Source organism: Panthera onca, chromosome D3 (genome assembly GCF_046562875.1).
Source record: "Panthera onca isolate mPanOnc1 chromosome D3, mPanOnc1 haplotype 2, whole genome shotgun sequence".
Lineage (NCBI taxonomy): Eukaryota > Metazoa > Chordata > Mammalia > Carnivora > Felidae > Panthera > Panthera onca.
This window is the reverse complement of record NC_138350.1, coordinates 22886590-22907271: the sequence shown is the minus strand read 5'-3', so window position 1 is coordinate 22907271 and position 20682 is coordinate 22886590. Positions and strand designations below refer to the sequence as shown.

At 42.1% G+C, this 20682-nt stretch overlaps 1 protein-coding gene and 1 non-coding gene across 2 annotated transcripts; both read left to right on the top strand.

The window, feature by feature from the left end:
- The first annotated feature begins 7046 nt into the window (after positions 1 to 7046).
- Positions 7047 to 20141, top strand: CCDC117 (coiled-coil domain containing 117). Its single transcript, XM_060612828.2, has 5 exons — positions 7047 to 7379; positions 8059 to 8109; positions 13056 to 13280; positions 13723 to 13860; positions 17161 to 20141. The coding sequence occupies exons 1-5, from the start codon at positions 7198 to 7200 to the stop codon at positions 17396 to 17398; spliced, it is 834 nt and encodes a 277-aa protein (XP_060468811.1). The 5' UTR covers positions 7047 to 7197; the 3' UTR covers positions 17399 to 20141.
- On the top strand, positions 11764 to 11867 carry LOC132666139 (U6 spliceosomal RNA). The gene has a single exon (XR_009604518.1). It is a non-coding gene; the product is annotated as a U6 spliceosomal RNA (small nuclear RNA).
- Positions 20142 to 20682: the final 541 nt, after the last annotated feature.

Here is a 20682-nt window from a genome sequence, read left to right as displayed (position 1 = left end):
AAACTCCCATGACCTAATACAGTATTTCCTATTTACATATCATACCCCCTTATTATCCTCATATGAACTTTTTTATTTTTTAACTTTAGAGAGAGAGCGTACACAAGTCGGGAAGAGTGGCAGAGGGGGAGAGAGACAATCCCAAGCAGGAGAGCCTGACACAGGGCTCAATCCCTGACCCTAGGACCATGACCCAAGCTGAAATCAAGAGTCAGACGCTTAACTGACTGAGCCACCCAAGCACTCCTGTACACATTTTTTTCATACCTGTAGTCAAAATATATCAATACTTTTATGATCTGAACATTTATGAACAAATGCTGCTTTTGAGAAGGCGCCCTTTGGTGGCTGGGTGGCTCAGTTGGTTAAGTGTCTCTTTGTTTCAGCTCAGGTCATGATCTTATGGTTTGTGAGTTCAAGCCCCATGTCAGGCTCTATGCTGACAGCACAGAGCCTGCTTAGGATTGTCTCTCTTCTTCTCTCTCTGCCCCTCCCCTGCTCACACACACACTCTCTCTCTCAAAATAAATAAATAAACTTTAAAAATAAGATAAAGTAAAAAGTTCCAGTTATTTTACCTCCAAAAGATGCGTTTATTCAGGAATAAAAGAAAATTGCAATTTGGGTGAAAAAAGCTGCAGCAAAACCATAGGCAAGTCCAGGGAACAAAAAGTCCCTTTTTAAGGAGAAAAGGGATATGTTGTGGAGGCTGTTACAAACTAGAAGTCCATTGGAGTAAACTGGGAGTTCGAAGTATGGTGGCTTTTCATTGGCTGAGCTGTTGCCTGATGAGGAAAGCATCTCTTCCTGGGCTGGAATAGTAGAGTAGTATCCACCTGCAAGATCAAGTCTGGCTTTTCCTGTTGGGTTTGCAATTGACTACAAGTAGTAGGGCATGAGAGCTCCCCCTGCCAAAACCCCCCCGACTTCATTTTTTGGTGTGGTTTCCCATTACTGATTTTTCACACGACCCATTTCCTAGTTCATAGATGGCCATCTTTTTGCTGTGTCCTCACCTAATGTGAGGGGCAAGGGAGTTTTTTTCATAAGAGTATTAATCCCATTCATGAAGTCTCCACCCTCATGACCTAATCACCTCCCAGAAGCCCCAACTTCTAATGCCACTACATTAGGGGTTCATATTTCAACATATGAATTTGGTGGTGGGGGGGTAGGGGTGGAGGGAATAACACAAACATTCAGTCCATTGCACTTGTCATATTGAACATATTTATTTCAAAAACATTTATCTGGGGTACTTGGCTGGCTTGGTGGGTGAATCATGCAACTCTTAATCTCAAGGTTGTGAGTCTGAGCCCCACACTGGGTAGAGACTACTTAAAAATGAAAAAAAAAAACCTTGGGGCAACTTGGTGGCTAGTTGGTTAAGTGTCCGGCTTTGGCTCAAGCCATGATCTCACAGTTCATGAGTTTGAGCCCTGCATCAGGCTCTGTGTGGACAGCTCAGAGCCTGGAGCCTGCTTTGGATTCTGTGCCTCCCTCTCTCTCTGCCCCTCCCCTGCTCGTGTTCTGTCTCTGTCTCAAAAATAAATAAACATTAAAAAATTTTTAAAATTAAATAACATTTAAAAAATCTTAAGTAAAAACCAAAACCATGTATCCTTTGTCTGACTACAAAGTAACACATATTCCTTGGAAAAAATAAAAGCTTAAAATTTACACCCACAAAGTGCAAGTTCTGATAACCCCACCCCTCATGGGTCATTGCCATCAAGTTTGGTTTGGTATCTTTTCTTCCAGAAAGGATGAAGCTTAATACTTTTGTATTAATATCCTGTGAAGGTTGTTTCTTGCTAAGTTCTATTAACTACTGTGATTAATTAGGTAGACAAATTACTTATCCTCTCTAAGCTTTAGTTTTATCACCTTTATATAGAATCGTACGTGTACCTGTGGCCCTGTTATGAGAGTAAAATGAGAAAATGTGGAGTTTTTGTGTGTGTGTTATTCACTAGCACACAGATATGTGTGTGCACATGTTACTGAATGATCTGTCATAGCCACTGACTCAGGAAATGAACAGGTGAGCTCTGGCGAGCTGCTCAAACAACTGCTCTGTCCCGGGATATCCCAAGGGGGCTGGACAAATCAAAAGCATAGCTGCTGCTTGGGTTTGCCAACACTGTTGCTAAACAAACTCTGATAAACTCATTGCTAGGAAAGCTGATCACTCAAAAGTCAAGGATCTGGAAAAGAGAGAGAAATTTATTTTGGCAGAGGTAGAAGACTCAAGCCTTAACACCTGACCTTTCCAATTCCAAGATGGATACCTAGAGTTTTGTAGAAAGAGGTTCAGGGGGTACCTGTAAGAAAACAAGCAGAGAGCACGTGATCGTGGGTGGGATTTGGAGTGTTCAGCCTACCAAGGGCAGGGAAAGGGATGTGTGGGGTGTGGAGGTCTTCTAGGCATTCCACTGCTATCAGGGTTTTACTGGTCTCGTAAATGGAATGTTCTGGTAATTGTGAATGCCTCAAGAAAGGGCAATAAGAAATAACTGTTTGGAGTCTATAAATGAGCAAGACAGCTTCTGTGTACACATGCACGCAAATAAGAAAAAAGACTAGAGGTGGGCCTGGGTGAATCAGTCAAGAGTCAGACTCTTGATTTTGGCTCAGGTCATGATCCCAGAGTCTTGGGATCAAGCCCCACGCTGGGCTCTGCACTGAGTGTGAAGTCTGCTTGGGATTCTCTCTCCTCTCTCTCTCTCTCTTTCTCTCTCTCCCTCTGCCCCTCTCCCTACTTGCACGATCTCTCTCTAAAATAAAATTTAAAAACAACAAAATTAAAAAAGAAAAAGACTCGGAGGATATTCATATAATGGAGCTCCCTGTGGGATGGTACTAAGGCTTTTTATTTTTATTTTTTGGCTCTCTATATTTTTATCACCACCTCCACTCATTTTCTACTAGAGTCTGTGTTAGTTTTATAACCAGAAAATACTGGTTTTGTTCTTAAAGACGACAGATAAGATGAGTCACCAGGAGAAGAGTCAGGAGGGTATTGTCTAAATGTCTGTATGTCTGACCCAGCAACTGCATGAGAGATTGACTGGAAGTCACTTCAAAGAGGCAGGCCTGGATTGTCACTGAAAAGAAGAGATGCTCTCAGCAGCCACCATCAAATTCTGTACCCGCTCTTCCCAGTCTACTGTAGGAGACGATGCACAATAATCCTCAGTCTTTTGCTTCTAGGGTCTGAAGTCCCAAGGAGTCTGTGTCTCACAGAGACACAGGGCTTTCTGCCAGGGAATTCAAACAGATGGAGCAAAGCCTAGCATGTTACGTCAGTGTCTAAGGTTGACGTGGGGTTGAACTCCTTCACTTATACATAAGGAAACTGGGAACTGTAACTTGCCCCAACGTTCTTATCTGTAAAATGGGGAGTAATAAAAGCATCTAACTCGTGGCGTTATTGTGAAGAATACTTGACCTAATATTTGACCTGCAAATAGGAAGAACCTAATAAATTATTAATTCTAGTACATTGCCTGATAAGGGATATACAACTTAGTATAGAAGTGTGAACTAAAGAATGAATTTGGATGGGCTTTCAAGAAATACAATTAGGTGGACAGTGGTTTTACAATGATATTTAGAGTACGACAATTGTAGAGGTCAATGCCACAAAACAAGCCACTTTTGCGTGAATGTTATTTTAAGTTAAAATAGAGCGTCTGGGTGGCTCAGTCGGTTAAGTGTCCGACATGGGCTCGGGTCATGATCTCCCGGTCTGTGAGTTCCAGCCCCACGTCGGGCTCTGTGCTGACAGCTCAGAGCTCAGAGCCTGGAGCCCACTTCTGATTCTGTGTCTCCCTCTCTCTCTGGCCCTCCCCGCTCATGCTCTGTCTCTCTGTGAAAAATAAACATTAAAAAAAATAAAAAAAATTAAAAAAAGAGAGTGAAACCCAACAGATTTAAGAAAAGCTCTTTACCACCCCCTAAACTGCTTGCTTTACCAGGAAGAGAGCCATTAACAGAGATTCTTCTTTACCAAGAAATTTACATACATAATAAGGGAACCTTTGTTTTCCAGAAACATCTCCCTACACCTTTTTGCTAATGGTCTCCCTCTCACTTTGTATCCTTTTTGTTTCGTTTTGTTTGTTTATTTTTATTTTATTTTATTAAATTTTTAAAAATGTTTATTTATTTTTGAGAGAGACAGATTGCGCATGAGTGGGGGAGGTACAGAGAGAGAGAGACGCACACAGAACCTGAAGCAGACTCCAGGCTCTGAGCTGTCAGCTCAGACACTCAGGCTCAAACCTAGGAATCACAAATTCATGACCTGAGACAAAGTCAGATGCTTAACTGACTGAGCCACCCAGGTGCCCCTATTTTTTTATTTTTGGGGGGGGTGTTGGAGGGGCAGAGGGGGGGCGGATAGAGGATCTGAAGCAGGCTGTGTGCTGACAGCAGAGAGCCTGATGTGGGGCTCAAACTCAGGCACCGGAAGCTTATGACATGAGCTGAAGTCAGCCACTTAACTGTCTGATCCACTGAGGAGACCCCCCCCTTTGTGTCCTTGATCCCCACCCCTCTCTTTACCTCATATAAGCCCCTTTTGTTGCCTATGTTTGGAATTTCTTATCTATGCAGATTCCCCCTATGCACAAAATTAAATTTGATATTCTCTTGTTAATCTGTCCCATGTCAATTTGATTCAGTCCAGCTAGAGGGACTTGAAGGGCAGGAGAAAATTCTTCCTCCCCAACACTCCCTTTTCATAAATATATATTTATATTTACATGTGTATATAATATCATCTGAAAGGGTATTTTTTCAGGGGAAGAATGAGGTGGCCATTTGCAGAAATGACCCAGGAGACTATCTTTTATATCCAATTGAGGTAAGTAGGGTGTTACCTTATGGAGGCAAAACTGGATTCTAAATGCCACTAAGAAAACTTAAACCTAATCTAGGATATTACATTAGGCAAAAGAGGTTCATTCTTTTCTTTTTTTTTTTTTCCTTAGACTATAATGAGGGCAAGGGAAATGGAGAAAGATGAAGAGAATTTGGAAGCATTTCACAAATAAAGCCCATAGGAATTTCTAAGTGATTAAGTATGGGGGTGAACAAGAAGGAGGCATCAATGATGACGCTTAGGTTTTGGGTTAGAAACAGAAAAGCATCTTCTGACAGCTGTAACTGGCTTGGTACTATCTATCACATAGGCTTTGGTGTCTTCCTTTAAAATTTTTTTTTAGTGTTTATTTTTGAGAGAGAGAGACAGAGCATGAATGGGGGAGGAGCAGAGGGAGGGAGACACAGAATCTGAAGCAGCCTCCAGGCTCTGAGCTGTCAGCACAGAGCCCAATGCCAGGTTGGAACTCACGAACCCCGAGATCATGATCTGAGCCAAAGTCGGACGCTCAACTGACTGAGCCACCCAGGGGCCCCAGTGTCTTCCTTTTAAACAACTTCACAGGACATCACCATCAAACAAGGACTGAGACGTGACTTTGACGGATCAAGATAGAAACAAGACCACTTCGTAATTGTGTCTGAACACAGACAAAAATGTGAACATCATGCAAACCACAAAATTGGCCAAACATCCCCCTAGCTAATATGAAGGACTGTTGCTTCCTCACCAGGTTTAGCTTGCCTTCATTCTTCCCACCTTCTTGAAAAGACTAAGTTACCCAATCATAGAATTATCCTTGTTTTCTGACAATATAATTTCTAGAACAAAGCCCTGCTTCCTTGATCCTTCCCCCCAAATCACCTAAGACAGTCCCAAATCCTAAAAGAAGCTTTTCCTTTTTCTTCTCTTTTTCTTTTTTTTTTTTTATGTTTATGTTTTCAGAGAAAGAGAAAGAGAGCGAGTAAGCAGGGGAAGTACAGAGAGGGGGGAGGACAGAGACTCCGATGTGGGCTCTGCGCTGTCAGCAAAGCGCCCAGTGCTGGGCTGGAATCCGCAGACCGTGAGACTTTGACCTGAGCGGAAGTCGATGCTAAACCAACCAAGCCACCCAGGTGGCCCTAGAAGAAGCTTTTTCTTTTCTTTAATTTTTTTTTAACGTTTATTTATTTTTGAGACAGAGAGAGACAGAGCATGAACAGGGGAGGGGCAGAGAGAGAGGGAGACACAGAATCTGAAATGGGCTCCAGGCTCTGAGCTGTCAGCACAGAGCCCGACCCGGGGCTCGAACTCACTGACCGTGAGATCATGACCTGAGCTGAAGTCGGCCGCTCAACCGACTGAGCCACCCAGGGGCCCCAGAAGAAGCTTTTTCTAACACCTTCTTACCGAGACACTCCCTCACTGTAAGCAATCAGTAAATCTATCTTTGTTCAATTACAGGTATGTTCTTGGTGGTCTTTGGCTAAAGGGCATTTAAGCAAGTAGACTGGATGATACTGTCATTCTGAGATGGGAAAAATGGTATGATCAGTGGTTGCGGTGGACTAACTCTAATGGGCCCTCTGGCCAGAGTGTCTGTGGATCCAGTCACAGGCTGGAGGACTTGCCAGTACCTCTCACAAGCCTCCTGAGGTTTTTCCTGATCCGCCAAGCAGGTCTCACTAAGGAAACACTAACTTCATTTACATTAAAACGTGGAAAGAAATAATAGCTGATATTTAACGAATATGTGCTATGTGCCAAGAATTGTTCTGGTGCCAAGCATTGTTCTAAGGGATCTATTCTTTGCTTGTTTTTTAAAGTAGGATTTACGCCTAGTGTGTGGCTCGAACTCATGACCTGGAGATCAAGCGTCGCAAGCTCGCTGAGCCAGTCAGCCACCCCAAGGGCTACATGTTTTTATTCACTTAATTCTCTCATCAACGCTAAGAAGATAGGTACTATTATTACCAGGTTTTACTATTGAGAAAACTGAGGTACAAAGGTGTGAGAATTGGAACCCGTTTCCCACTCAAGGCCCTTCAGAGCCACCCTCCAGCCCCTGCCAGCTAAGCCGAGGCAGCCATCTTGTTTGTAGTCCTCTTCGACTGCAACTCCCAGCACCCTTCGCGACGGCAGCTCTCCACACACAACAAATCCCGGCGTGCCCCTCGGCGGCCCGGGGTGGAGGGTTCTAGAAGGCGTGACGTGGGGTCGAGAGCGGGCTCAGAGGCGGGCGCCTCTCGGCAGTCGCTGTGGCCGCAGCTGCCGGGCCTGGGGACGCGGGCGGCCGGGGCCGCGGACGCAGCCTCCTCGTCTCCCCGGCCATGGCCGCGCTCGGCCGGCCCTTCAGCGGCCTCCCTCTGAGCGGCGGCCCGGACTTCCTGCAGCCGCCGCCGGCCTTCCCCGGCCGGGCCTTCCCGCCGGGAGTGGACGGCGCCGAGCTGGCCCCGCGGCCGGGACCCCGCGCCTCCCCGAGCAGCCCCGGCGGGAGCGCGGCGCGCGGACGGTGAGGAGCCGGCGGGGCGGGCGGGCGCGGAGCTCCGGCTCATTAATCCTCATGACCCTCCGCGGGGCGGGGGGGGGGGGGGGGGGGGCTCCTGAGCCCCCACATAGCAGATGAGAAACTGATCCCCAGGGACGTTAACTGTAAGTCGCTTGGGGCCACACAGCCCGGGAGTCCGGGGAGGACCGCGGCAGGCCTGCGCTTCCGAAAAGTGAGCAGACTTTACCGAGCTTGTCCACTTCGGGCCGGGGGTGGAACCCGGGCCGCCCGGAGCCCGGCCGTCCCCTCGGCGCGGCCGCCAGTGCTAACTTTCAGGGCTTCTCAGACACACACTCGGTCTCTCATCTGCAAAGAGGGACAGAAATGGGTCCTGCTAGTGAGACCGTGGAAGCAAAGTGCTTAGCACAGTGCCTGCCCCTGGAAACGTTTTCCCCACGTCGGTCCCTCCGGATTCATTTCCCACTCTCTCGACAAAGTGGGAAGTTGAAATTTCAACTTCTGACTCGGTCGGGACCACCCAACCAGACCGACCTTGTGATCTGGATATCCAATCCCAGTCGGGAAGGAAGGGGACAAGCCAGTACTTGTGGCATCGGCAAGGTTACTGGGGAAAGGAAGAGTGGATGCCGAAAGCCCGGGCTCAGTAAATTTCTCAATTGACTGATTTTGTTTGTTTCAACAGTGTTTCAGTTCGCTGTAAAAAGAAACACAAGCGAGAGGAGGAGGATGATGAGTAAGTTTCAGGTGCCATTTATTCACTTTATGGTCATTTCATCTATTTTATATTCCCAGTTACCTAAAAGTGAAAAGGTGAAACATTAGGTAGCTGTGCAAGGAGGCACAGGGAACTGCTAACGTCGGTCGCCTTTTAGGGAAAGTAACTGGGTAGCTGGCCTGCCGGAGGGAGACTTCTCTCCGTAATCCTTAGCAATGTTTGAGTTTTCATCCATGTAAATATTATTACGTGCAGAAAGTAAAAGAATTTCAAGTGTGCAAAAGGGTAAAAATTGTGAAGTGTTAGAGTGCATGCTCCCCTTTTCTCCACAGATGCGACCCCTGTTACCTGTTTCCAATTTCTCCTTTGGAAGATAATCTAAAAACTTAGCGAGTTTATAACTGTATATACCTCAGGTTTTCTACATTTCTAAGAAGGTAACTTCACATTGTGTAACACTTGGATCTTTCCATTTTGCTATCCTGTGGCTTGTTGCATATGGGCAGGTAGACTTCTACCTAATTTCTTCTGCAACATTGAATAGAATTCTGTTGTAAGTAGGTATAGATCATTAACCAGTCTCCTGTCCATGGCTTTCTAAATTCTTTCTAGTCTTTTGCTTTTACTGTAGGTTAAATCTACCATGCCCTTCTTTTTTAAAGTTCCTTGTAGGGGCGCCTGGGTGCCTCAGTCGGTTAAGCGTCCGACTTCGGCTCAGGTCATGATCTCTCGGTTGCTGAGTTCAAGCCCCACGTCGGGCTCTGTGCTGACAGCTCAGAGCCTGGAGCCTGCCGGATTCTGTGTCTCCCTCTCTCTCTGCTCCTCCCCTGCTTGCGCTCGCTCTGTCTGTCTGTCTCTCTCTCTCTCTGTCTCAAAAATAAACATTAAAGGGGCACCCAGGTGGCTCAGTCGGTTAAGCGGCCGACTTCAGCTCGGGTCATGATCTCGCGGTCCGTGAGTTCGAGCCCCGCGTCGGGCTCTGTGCTGACAGCTCAGAGCCTGGAGCCTGTTTCCGATTCTGTGTCTCCCTCTCTCTCTGCCCCTCCCCCGTTCATGCTCTGTCTCTCCCTGTCTCAAAAATAAATAAACGTTAAAAAAAAATTTAAAAAAAGAAATAAAAACAAGATTTAAAAAAAAAAATAAACATTAAAAAAAAAAGTTCCTCGTATATATGTACAAGTAGGTTAATGGATTTCTAGATGGGGTATGGCATGCATTTTAAATTTGAACAAGAGTTGTTGCCAACTTATATTCCTTTTAACAGTGGAAATGGTTGCTTCTCCATCTTGTCACCAGAACTGTATTTTCAAACCGTTTGTTTTCAAACTTTTTTTTTTTTTTACCCTCACTTCCGGGTAAATAATTACATCTCCTAGACAGGCAGTATAATAGAAAAATGAGTGAAAGAATCTCTCAAAGAAGATATCGAAATGACCAACCAAAAGAAAGGTGTTCATTTAACTTTATCAGTCTTTAGGAAAATGCCTAGTAAAAGCCGCAGTGTGATCTACTTTACCACCAGATATTGGAGCACCCGGTAACTCTGCAATACTATAGATGAGAATGTAAATTGGTACAAGCACTTTGGGAAATAGTTTGGCATTATCTAGTAAGTTGAAGGCATACCTACTCTGTTACCCAAACGTTCCACTCTTGAGTAGGTACACACTCGCAGCAGGAGGCACGTACAAGAAGGTTCATAGCATCCTTGTTCATAATAGCTCTAAACTGGAAAAGACCCATAGGTCCCTCAACAGTAAAATGGGTAAATTAAATTCATACAAAGGAATTCTATTCAGTACAAAGGGGCAAAAGAGAGTGTATTGCATTTATCAACATGGATATGTCTTATAAGCATAATATGAGCAAAAAAAAAAAAAAATCCCAAGAATGTATACAGTACAATTTCCTAAGTATAAGGTTGAAAGCCAGGCATAGTTTTGCCCTAAACACTGTTTAGAGATGCATATTTACGTGCTTGATAATGTATTTTTTAAAAGAAGTAAATACTGTAATACAGTGTTTACCTGTAGGATGGAGAATATAGAGTACCATTTTGGGATGTTGGCAGAGGTCTGTATCTTGAATGTTATTATTTTTTTAATGCTTATTATTTTGAGAGAGAGCAGAGGAGGGGCAGAGAGTGAGAAGGGAGAATCCCAAGCAGGCTCTGCACTGTCAGCACAGAGCCTGATGTGGGGCTCAAATTCACAAACTGAGATCATGACCTGCGCCAAAACCAAGAGTCAGATGCTTAACCGACTGAACCACCCAGGCGCTCCTACAAATGTTATCTTTATGGATGCATATTTTCTAATTATTCATTGAATTGTGTAAGTGTAGGATTTCATAGTTAAAATATGATCACTGTTTTAACTTATATCTTGTAAATTAAAGTTACGTCGAATATCTTTTCATTTAATGCATTCGTGTTTCATTGTGTCAGTTCATGTTTGTGCAGATTTCCTATTGCCGTATTGATCTTTTTCTTGTTCATCCATAAGAAATCTTTACGAAAGAAATCAGTAGTTTGTTTATGTGTGTTATGCTTCCCCAAAATTTGTCATTTGCCTTTTAACTTTGTGTAGGTTTTGTTTGTTTTTTGGCCAGCAGAAACTTTGGATTTTCTAACTTTTTGAAGCACAGGCTAAATAGATTTGAAAGTTGTGTCAGTTTAAATTTTTTTTTTTTTTTTTTCTTCAACGTTTTTTTTAATTTTATTTTTGGGACAGAGAGAGACAGAGCATGAACGGGGGAGGAGCAGAGAGAGAGGGAGACACAGAAGCGGAAACAGGCTCCAGGCTCCGAGCCATCAGCCCAGAGCCCGATGCGGGGCTCGAACTCACGGACCGCGAGATCGTGACCTGGCTGAAGTCGGACGCTTAACCGACTGCGCCACCCAGGCGCCCCGAAAGTTGTGTCAGTTTAAAAACCATCAGGCCAGACAGGATTTAGGTTCTTAATTGCCTTGGGATTGCTGCGCATACATAGGGACCTCTTTGCCCTTGTCTTTTGGAGTACTCTATAAGACATACTTGAATAAAGAGTCCCAGTGTTAAAAGTTTGAAGCGTAAAATCTGTTGGCTTAAAAAGTTAACCACCTTTGGGGTGCCTGTCTGGCTCAGTTGGTAGAGCATGCAATGGGGTTGACAGTCCAAGCTCCACATTGGGTGTAAAGCTTACTTTAAAAAATAAACAAAACCATCTTTAATTTACAGATGAAGAGATTGAGGCCCTGAGAATGAGGAACTTGACATTTGGATATCTAATGCGTACTGCCCACCTGCCACTTCCATAGCTCTTATCTGTACTTTGAAGTCTTTTATATCACATTTTCTTTGGAGCTTAATTATCATTGATCTCTAATTACTTGCAAATGGACCTACAAGGCATGAGATAATTTAGTCCAAATCGTGTTGGAGGTTAGAGATCAGAACGCAACTCTTACACTCAGTTGCATTTCGTAGTTGAATTATTGGATGTGCTAGGAAATTATCTGTTCTCTCCAGATAGATGTATTCTTTTTCTTAGCTGGTTTTGTGTGTATAGTTTCTCCTGCTTTCCAAAACACCACACCATAAAACTATCCACTATTACAGAAATATTTGATGTATAGCTAGACATTTTTAATACTTTCTTATCACTTAAAACCAACTATAAACTAAACATATTGTGCTCACTTCAGCAGCATGTGTACTAAAAATTGGAATGATAACAGAGATTAGCGTGGCTCCTGTGCAAGGATGATACACAGATTCGTGGAGTTACATATATTCAGATTATAGCTACAGTTGTGAGCATAGCATAAGATTTAGAGTTGTTGAATCACTATGTTGTACACCGTAAACTAATGTAACACTGTATGTCAACTATGCTAAAAAGAAAAAAAGACCTCAAAAAACTAAACCATTTTTTAAAAACATTTAATAGTTGATTCCAATAAAAGTCTAGGTTCAAGAGAGCATTGTCAGATTTTATATTGCCAGAGACTTTAATGTTGTTTTTTGTATCCTTTTTTTTAAAGTTGATTTTTGTAGTTGTACCGTGAACAGAAATTTCTTGTAAAATACATACCACTTCCTTTGACCTTCAGTTTAGAGAGTCAGAAGCTGTGGTAACCATTAACAAATTTTTTTTTTTTTTTTTTTTTTTTTTTTTAGTTGCAGAGCTGTGTTCTGTTTCTGACACTGCACTTGCTGATGCCCAAGCAATAAAGTACTTCTGGTCTAAATACTTAAATAGAATAGGACCAGTTGTCTATTTTATCTGCTTCAGAGTGTTTTCAACTAAATTGGGCATGTTGTAGTACATGCAAATACTAGTTCATGGCATAAGCTTGAACTGTTGAACTTCCTGTAAGGAGGCCGCAAGTTCCAGTGAGAATGGCATAAGAGCTAGGACTTGGGAGCTTTGGTGTCTGGTGCCCAACGTGTAACTCTACCTTATATGACAAAGAGACTCAGAGCCAAATCATAGTCTCTGACATTCTGGAGAGGATCAAGAGAATCATCTACAGCCTATTGGAACATACCTGATCAAGCATGTATTTTCGTCCTGCAGGAGTATAGAACACCTGTAGACTATCTCCCCATGTGGAGCAAGCAGAATTGTGACAAAATATGGCTGGTGCTGAATTGCTGCCTTGTGGTTTTGGTTTCTGTACTTTCCACGTGACCTACCCAGAGCCAAATAGGAATGATTTTAAGTTCCCACATTGACTACTTCTAATCTGAGAAAGCAAAATCTTGCAGGTACAGTCTGATACAGTAGAGAGCAGTAGAAGAAAACATCTCAAGGAGGCTGTCAAAATGGCAAAATGCAAAATTCTCCATCTTGCAATCACACACTATCAAAAATTAGAGTTTTTTGTATAAGAGTTTAGGCATAGGGATTAGACATAGGGATGATAAATGTTTTATTTATATGATTCTGAATTTTCATTGATTTTTTTTTTTTTTTTTCAGTTGTCCAGTAAGAAAGAAAAGGCTAACTGAAGCAGGGCTGTGTGCTGGTCCTAATGACTGGATTCTTTGTGCACATCAGGATATAGAGAGTCATGGAGTAAATCCGTGTACTAGTGGCCTCTCTGCACCTGGCATGTTAGATGTAATTTGTGAAGAAATGGATCAGACAACGGGAGAACCACAGTGTGAAGTTGCCCGAAGGAGGCTTCAGGAAATTGAGGACAGGTAAATGGGTAGTGTATGTTGCTGGCTTCTTGTTGGTCTCATGTGCCATCTCTGCTCTCTTAAGCTAGTCTAATTAGTCAGTTTGGTCATAATGGTGATTCTCAATCTCTCAGACTAGTAACTCAAAGTTTACACATTCAATGTTAAAGTAAGTTCTTCTCACAGAACTTTGCTGGATGTTAGTGTTTCTGAATATTAATTTTTGGTTTATGGGAGTTTTCAGGGACATGTTCTTCAAATTTGATTGCATCTGATGTAAAACTTGTGTTAAATACTGAGTAACTCTTCTGCCTGTACTTTCTTCACTCAGCCTCATGTTTTACTTGATCTTTTCCTATAGCATCTGTTGCTTTTATTATTATTTTTAAAATTTTGTTCAATTGCTACAGTACATAACAGCTTGACTAATTTTTCTTTCTCTGCTTCTGCTGCCTTTATTTAGGATAATTGATGAAGATGAAGAAGTTGAAGCTGACAGAAATATTAACCATCTCCCCAGTCTTGTTCTTTCTGACACCATGAAAACAGGTTTGAAGAGGGAATTTGATGAAGTCTTTACAAAGAAAATGATTGAGTCCATGTAAGTGTTGGTTCCTGGTTTCCTTTTAATTGTGATCTTGAAGGGAGACCTGGTGGTGTCTCCTGACAAGGCCCGTGCTATCCTAGTCTTGTCTCCTGCTCGCCATGTCTCCTGCTCACCAGCCCAATGAAAGTACAATAGGTTTTCTATTTAGCTTAGTCTGGATACAGACTTTTTTCTTAGTTAACTGTGGGTGAACAAGATACTGTGCATGGACAAGTTTGAAGTATACATACCTTCTTAACCTCAGATTCTTTTGAAGTTCTGAAGTGGGTGACCATCTAATACTTCGGGATGGGAGGATTGACAATAGCCTATTCTCTTAAAGTATTGTCGTAGGATATGGAACCACATTTCAAAAGCTCTTGTTTACCAGCCTCTCTCAGTTGTTCAGGAACACCATTAAGACCTAGAAAACAGGTGCCTGGGTGGCTCAGTTAAGTGTCCGACTTCGGCTTAGGTCATGATTTCACCACTCATGAGCCCTGCATCAGGCTCTGTGCTGACAGCTCAGAGCCTGGAGTCTGTTTTGGATTCTGTGTCTCCCTCTCTCTCTGCCCCTTTCCCACTCTGTCTCTCTCTCTCTCTCTCAAAAATAAATAGCATTAAAGAAAAAATTTTTTTAATAAAAATAAAAAATAAAAAGACCTTAAAAATAAACCAGAAGAAATCTACCATCAGCCAAAACAGTTACCACAAAGGCCACAATCCAAAGCTCGTGTTCTTGTCTCACAGTGGATAGTCTCTCAGGGCTTTAGCTCTAAGCCAGTTTGCTCTTAAGTTAGACCCAGTTTACTGACCTCAGGTACCTGGATTCTTAGAGCATCAGAGTAGAAACGAAGAAACAGCAAGTGAGAGCAGTACAAACTCATAGTAGTGAGTAGTGACAATACAGTGTGAGGACTAGAGCGGAAACTAGAAAGCACACATAACCTAAAAAGCAAAGCAGCCTGGGGCCATTAACGTAAAAACTAATGCTAGTCTGTAATTCCTATAGTCCTTGAGCTTACAAGATCTGAAGCCATCATTATCCACGTGTAAAGTAATAGTCAAGTCACAAAGTGCCATTTAGGTGTTGCCTGGAAAATACCGTAGACAGATTTGATACTTTGTGAGGGTAAGTGTCAGATATCTGAAAAAACCTCTCAGGACACCAGCCCCAGTGATGCCAAGCAGATGAGGCATTATTGCCTTTGGCCACAGTGGGTTCAGCTGCTGCTTGATGTTAGATCACAGAGGTTTTGCATTAGCCCCCTAGCTTGAGCTTATAATTAACTAACCAGCCCTGAGAGTGGGTAAATAGCCAAGAGTAAACAGGTCATTTTGCCCTACAACCTAAAAAAAATAGCACTTTCTGCTCTCAGTAGTTTTCCAGAAGCTAACCTTTGGGAGTATTCTTCATTGTGGTTTATTTAGTTTTATTTGCCTTTAGGTTCCAGAAACCATCAAACCATCACTGGATGGAGGAGGACTGAGGGGCAGGCAGGCCCTGGCAACATAATCGTTTAGACTTATTGCAAAAAGCATTATACTTCATAGTTATACTAAGCAAAAGGTATACAGAGATGCTTTTAATGTGTTTGGTCAGTGTTTCATTTATAGTTTAGGGGCACCTGGGTGGCTCAGTCGGTTGAGCATCTATCTGACTTCGGCTCCGGTTATGATCTCATGGATCGTGGATTCGAGCCCCACATCGGGCTCTGTGCTGACTGCTCAGAACCTGGAGCCTGCTTCGGATTCTGTGTCTCCCTCTCTCCTGCCCCTCCCCCTCTTGTGCTCGCGCTCTCTCTCTCTCTCTCTCTCTCTCAAAAATAAATAAACATAAACAAATTTATAATAGTTTAGTAGAAGATGGTAGCTCATATCTACTAATATTAACCACAATTTGAGAAACTTATAACGGCATTGAATCAAGGGCCTCTGTTTTTCTTTTTTTAATCTAATTTATTTTTTATAGTTTACATCCAAGTTAGCATATGGTGCAACAATCATTTCAGGAATAGAATCCTTAAGCCCCTTACCCATTTAGCCCATCCCCCACAACCCCTCCAGCAACCCTCTGTTTATTCTCTATATTTAAGAGTCTCTTATGTTTTGTCTCCCTCCCTGTTTTTATATTGCTTTTGCTTCCCTTCCCTTCCCTTATGTTCATCTGTTTCGTATCTTAAAGTCCTCACATGAGTGAAGTCATATATTTGTCTTTCTCTGACTAATTTCACTTAGCATAATAAGGGGCCTCTTTTTCACATTGCATGTTTATATTGCTTTTATTTTTAAATATTTTAAGTAATCTCGGGGCACCTGGGTGGCTCAGTCGGTTAAGTGCCCGACTTCGGCTCAGGTCATGATCTCATGGTTTGTGAGTTCGATCCCCACGTGGGGCTCTGTGCTGACGGCTCAGAGCCTGGAGCCTGCCTCAGATTGTCTCCCTCTCTTTCTGTCCTTCCCCCACTTGCCCTCTGTCTCTTTCTGTCTCTCAAATATAAACAAACATTAAAAAAAAATTTTTTTTAAGTAATCTCTATGCCCAGTGTGGGGCTTGAACTTAACCCTGAGATCAAGAGTCACATGCTCTTCTGACTGAGCCAGTCAGTTACCCCTGTGTTAGTTTTAATCACAGCATCAGTACAGCTGGTTGGTTTGGTTAAAAATGCATGCAGAACTGTAAAATTATATGTATTTGAGTGTCTTTCTAAAGATCTGTTTGGATCATCACAAGTCTATTTTTTTTTTTTTTCTTTCTGTTTTTAGTTTATGTACTTGGGGCACGTGGGTGGCTCAGTCAGATAAGCCTCTGACTCTTGACTTCTGTTCAGATCATGATCTCACGATTTGTGAGTTTGAGCCCTGCATGGGTCTTAGCGCTGACAGTGCAGAGCCTGCTTGGGATTCTCTCTCTCTCTGCCACCCCCACCCTTTCCCCTCTCACTCGCACTCTCTCTCAAAATAAATAAAATTTTAAAAGAAAAAAAATAAAGTTTGCTTACTTATTTTTGAGAGAGAAAGAGAGAACGAGCAGGGGAGGGACAAAGAGAGGGAGAGAGGATCTGAAGTGGGCTTTGTGCTGATAGCAGAGAGCCGGATGCAGGGCTCGAACTCAAGAACCATGAGATCATGACCTGAGCTGAAGTTGGATGCTCAACTGACTGAGCCATCCAGGTACCCTACCCCATAAGTCTCCTAGTTTGATGCCATCAGTTCTTAACTCTAGATATTTGGTAGCAAACGTTAGCTTTTCAACATGTATCCTTTATTTCCGTATCCTAAAAGTTTTGATAAAGTCTGTGTTTTGTGTCTTAGGAGCCGTCCTTCCATGGAGCTTGTGCTCTGGAAACCTCTCCCTGAACTCCTTTCTGATAAGCCAAAGCCGTCATCTAATGCTAAGAACTACACAGGAGAGAGCCAAACCAAGCATGCAGCTGCCGGCACTGCCTTCCCTGGGAGAACTGAACTGTTCTTGGAACCTCGGCAAACAGGGATGCCTGTTTACAGTGGTTTGGAGACAGCCGCTTGCACAGAAGAAGAGATGGAACTCTAGAAACCAGTTTCTATGCTAAAGTTGTCAAATTTTAGAAGGCTCATGTATTTAGTCGTGAGCCTACTTGTATAGTGTAGGGACTTGAAAGTTTTATAAAACGGGTGTAATAATATCTCCACCTGTGATTTGGGGTGGGACTCTCATTTTGGGTAGCCATTTCTTGAATCCAACTTTTTGCCAAGGAAGCTTGTCTCAAGGGAAAAGCAGTTTTCCAGGGGGCTTATTAAGGGAATGTGAAATTGCGGCCTGCAGAGGCAAGTATAAAAGCTGTGTATCCAAGGGTGACTTCAGTCATCTGTTACATTATCTAAACCATTCAGATAATCAGAGAAAATGCAGATGCTTGAATCTGAAAAAGATGCATTAAGAAAGAAGGATGCTCCTACTATGACTGTGCCCTGACAGTTGAGTCACAACTTCCATCTATGGATATAGGAGCTCTGTTTACAATGGTGACTGTGTATGATTGGGAAGAGGAGGGAGAAAAGCAGTAGCTTAAGCCTATTGCTAAGAGATTTAACAGAGGCTCTGAAACTTGTATGTTGTCCGTTCTGTGTATCTATATTGATTTAATAGCTGGTAGCACTGTGGCTCACCTCTTAGCCTCTGCAAATGCAGTGAAAATAGAAAAGGTTTTTCCTTCAAGGCTTTTTTGCCTTGTGCTACTGTTGCTCCTTGGTTTCCCTTGCACAACACTTCAGGAGTGTTTACAACGTAATTAACTTTGAACGATAGTTAAAAAGTGATTGTGAGGTAACCCATGTGTAAATTGGCTACGGAAGAAAGTTCCCTTAAGTAATCCCAAGGAACTGCTGTGTCAGCTAAGCCCAGCATTGATAGATATTTTTAAAAGGTTATGCCTATGTTAGCAAGTCGAGTATTTTAGTGTTAACGTAGAAAACAGTGACAGAATAATGAACTGAGAACATATGGGTGAGTGACATTGAGATGTACTGAACTAGCCATTTTGCCCGGTGCTTCAGCTGTTGGTGCAGTAAACCTCAGAGTTAATAGAGAACAGCTTCCTGCTAATAGGACATCTTCATCTTGAGGAACTAAACCAGGCTCAAGGTGTCCTTTGGGGATAACCAGGATTCAAGTTTTTTTATTTCTCAGGAAGGGCTCTTCTGTGTGGCAAGGACTCAGTAGTGCCGATTAAAACAACACTTCCTTTAGTGCTACAGAATCTCCACTATAACTTATTAAATGAGTGTAATAGTGTAATACTGGCCCTTAAAACACAATGGGAGACCACCCCAGTTCTTTTTGTTCTGTTTTGTTTTCCGGGTTTCTTCCTCCTTTGTAGGAATCAGATATCTTATGTAGAAAAAAAAAATGGTTTATGCCAAGTAGAGGTGACTTTTGAGAAACCAGCTCCCAGGCATTTTTGAAACCCATGCTGAAATCCCTCCCCTTGTAACAGATGGCGTAGAAGTAACAAGTCTGTTCATTGGACTGTTTCTTCCTTTGCCTGTTGTTCCTGCTTTCTCTATTTCTGTCTGGACAGTCAGGAAAAGATTTAATGTTTAATATTTAAACAATATTTAATGTCTACACAGTAAAATTATTCGAACTTCAAACCAGTATTAAAACCAGTTGGAAACCAGCTAATAGTTTCTTAATCTCAGATTTAGAGATGAATGTAAACTGTATTCTGTTGAAATGTGCAAGTGTTTGATTCATGCTGTTTGAAAAACTCCTGCCTTTAGGTCACTGTTTAATGGGACCAACTTACAAAGTTTGTAGCCTTAAAGAAATCGCCGTGCTAAAAAATTTTGTTCTGGTGTAACTTAAAAACGTGAAGTGACCATCCAGAATTTGGAGTTCGTCCCAGTGTTAGGGTGGAAGGGGTGACGACTTTCCAGAGAAGGACCCAAAACACACTAAGAGTGTCTTCGATAGGAATTGTGGGGCAAGCCTCTGCTCGAAGGTCTGTATGAGGAAAAGGAGGAACAGCTCCAAAACAAGGCTCTGATACCACTGGTAACTATAGGAGAGAATTAAGAATCTGTTCATTAAAATCCAAACAACTTGTTTCAGGAGTCAGATTATCTGACGTGATTAATTATTTCTGCAGGAAAATGGATGTTTAATGCTCCTTTTTAAACTTTATCCTTTTGCATATGTTTGTACAGAAATTTTCTTCATCCTTGTGGTGCTTATTCATCTGAGCCGTTTCCACAGTCTCCATGCCTCTGCTTTGTTTTTCTTTGTTTTTCTTTTATAGTGTAAGGCTTTTGCTTTTGCCTTAAGGTTTCCCTAGGGAATCAACAGGTCTTTTCATTTCGTACAGCTTTGAAGCATGGATCAAACATTGGCTTATTATGCTAATGTGTGAAGAGAAAAACTATCTAAAGCAGGTGAGCTTTAATGAACAAATGTGTATTTTCTCTGAGTTTGAGTAGGTGTGTGTGGGTTTTTTTTTTTTAATATAAAGTTAAGTCCAGTTCTCAAAAATATTAATCAGTCGTTAAAAAAAAAAAACAAACTCATTTTCAAAAAAGGTGCAAATGTAAAATTTAGAAAAAAACAAACTAGGGTGTGGGGCTAGAACCATGAGAAGAAATGCTTATTTATAAGCAGGTTCGTTAATTATTTTGGATTTGAAATTTGGTTTCATTATTTAATAGTGACAAGAATGGTGTAGTACTAGGAAGGTTCTGGAAGATGCTGTCAACTTTAAAATGAGAATCTGGTGTTTCTGTATTTTATTGTTTTCAATAAAACTTCTTAAGTGTTTTGATTTTGAGGTATTTGTATTCCTGCACATAAGTAAACAAAATTAGCGACCTCTTTCTTTTAAATTGTATTTAAAGCAGCATTCATATTAGTGAGGGGCTTAAGTTTATTTTGAAGAGATGACTGTGTTGGGTTATAAGTAAGCTTCATAAATGAATTAGCTATTTCCAAAATAAACTAGGTTTTGCCGTTCTAAAACCCACAGAATGCTTTCCACTCTACTTAGCAATTTGCTGCTGTCAGTCACTAGCATTGATTGGCAGTCGTGACTGATTGCCAGTATTCAGATGGCAGTAGTGACAGTCTTCAAAACTGTTTAAATATAGAGTTGGAAACAGTATATGGACTTCACAGCATTTTTGTTTTTACAAGTTGGGGACCTTTAAAAATAGGGAATAAGAAAATTGCATGGTATTTGGTTAGTGGTCATTCCCTATGAGTTGACAGGTCACTGGGTGGCAGTGTTGCCTGCATATTTACAATCTTGATAACCTTGAATCCCTGAATCGTGGGCAGGCGGAGTTAAGTATGGGGTGCAATTGTGG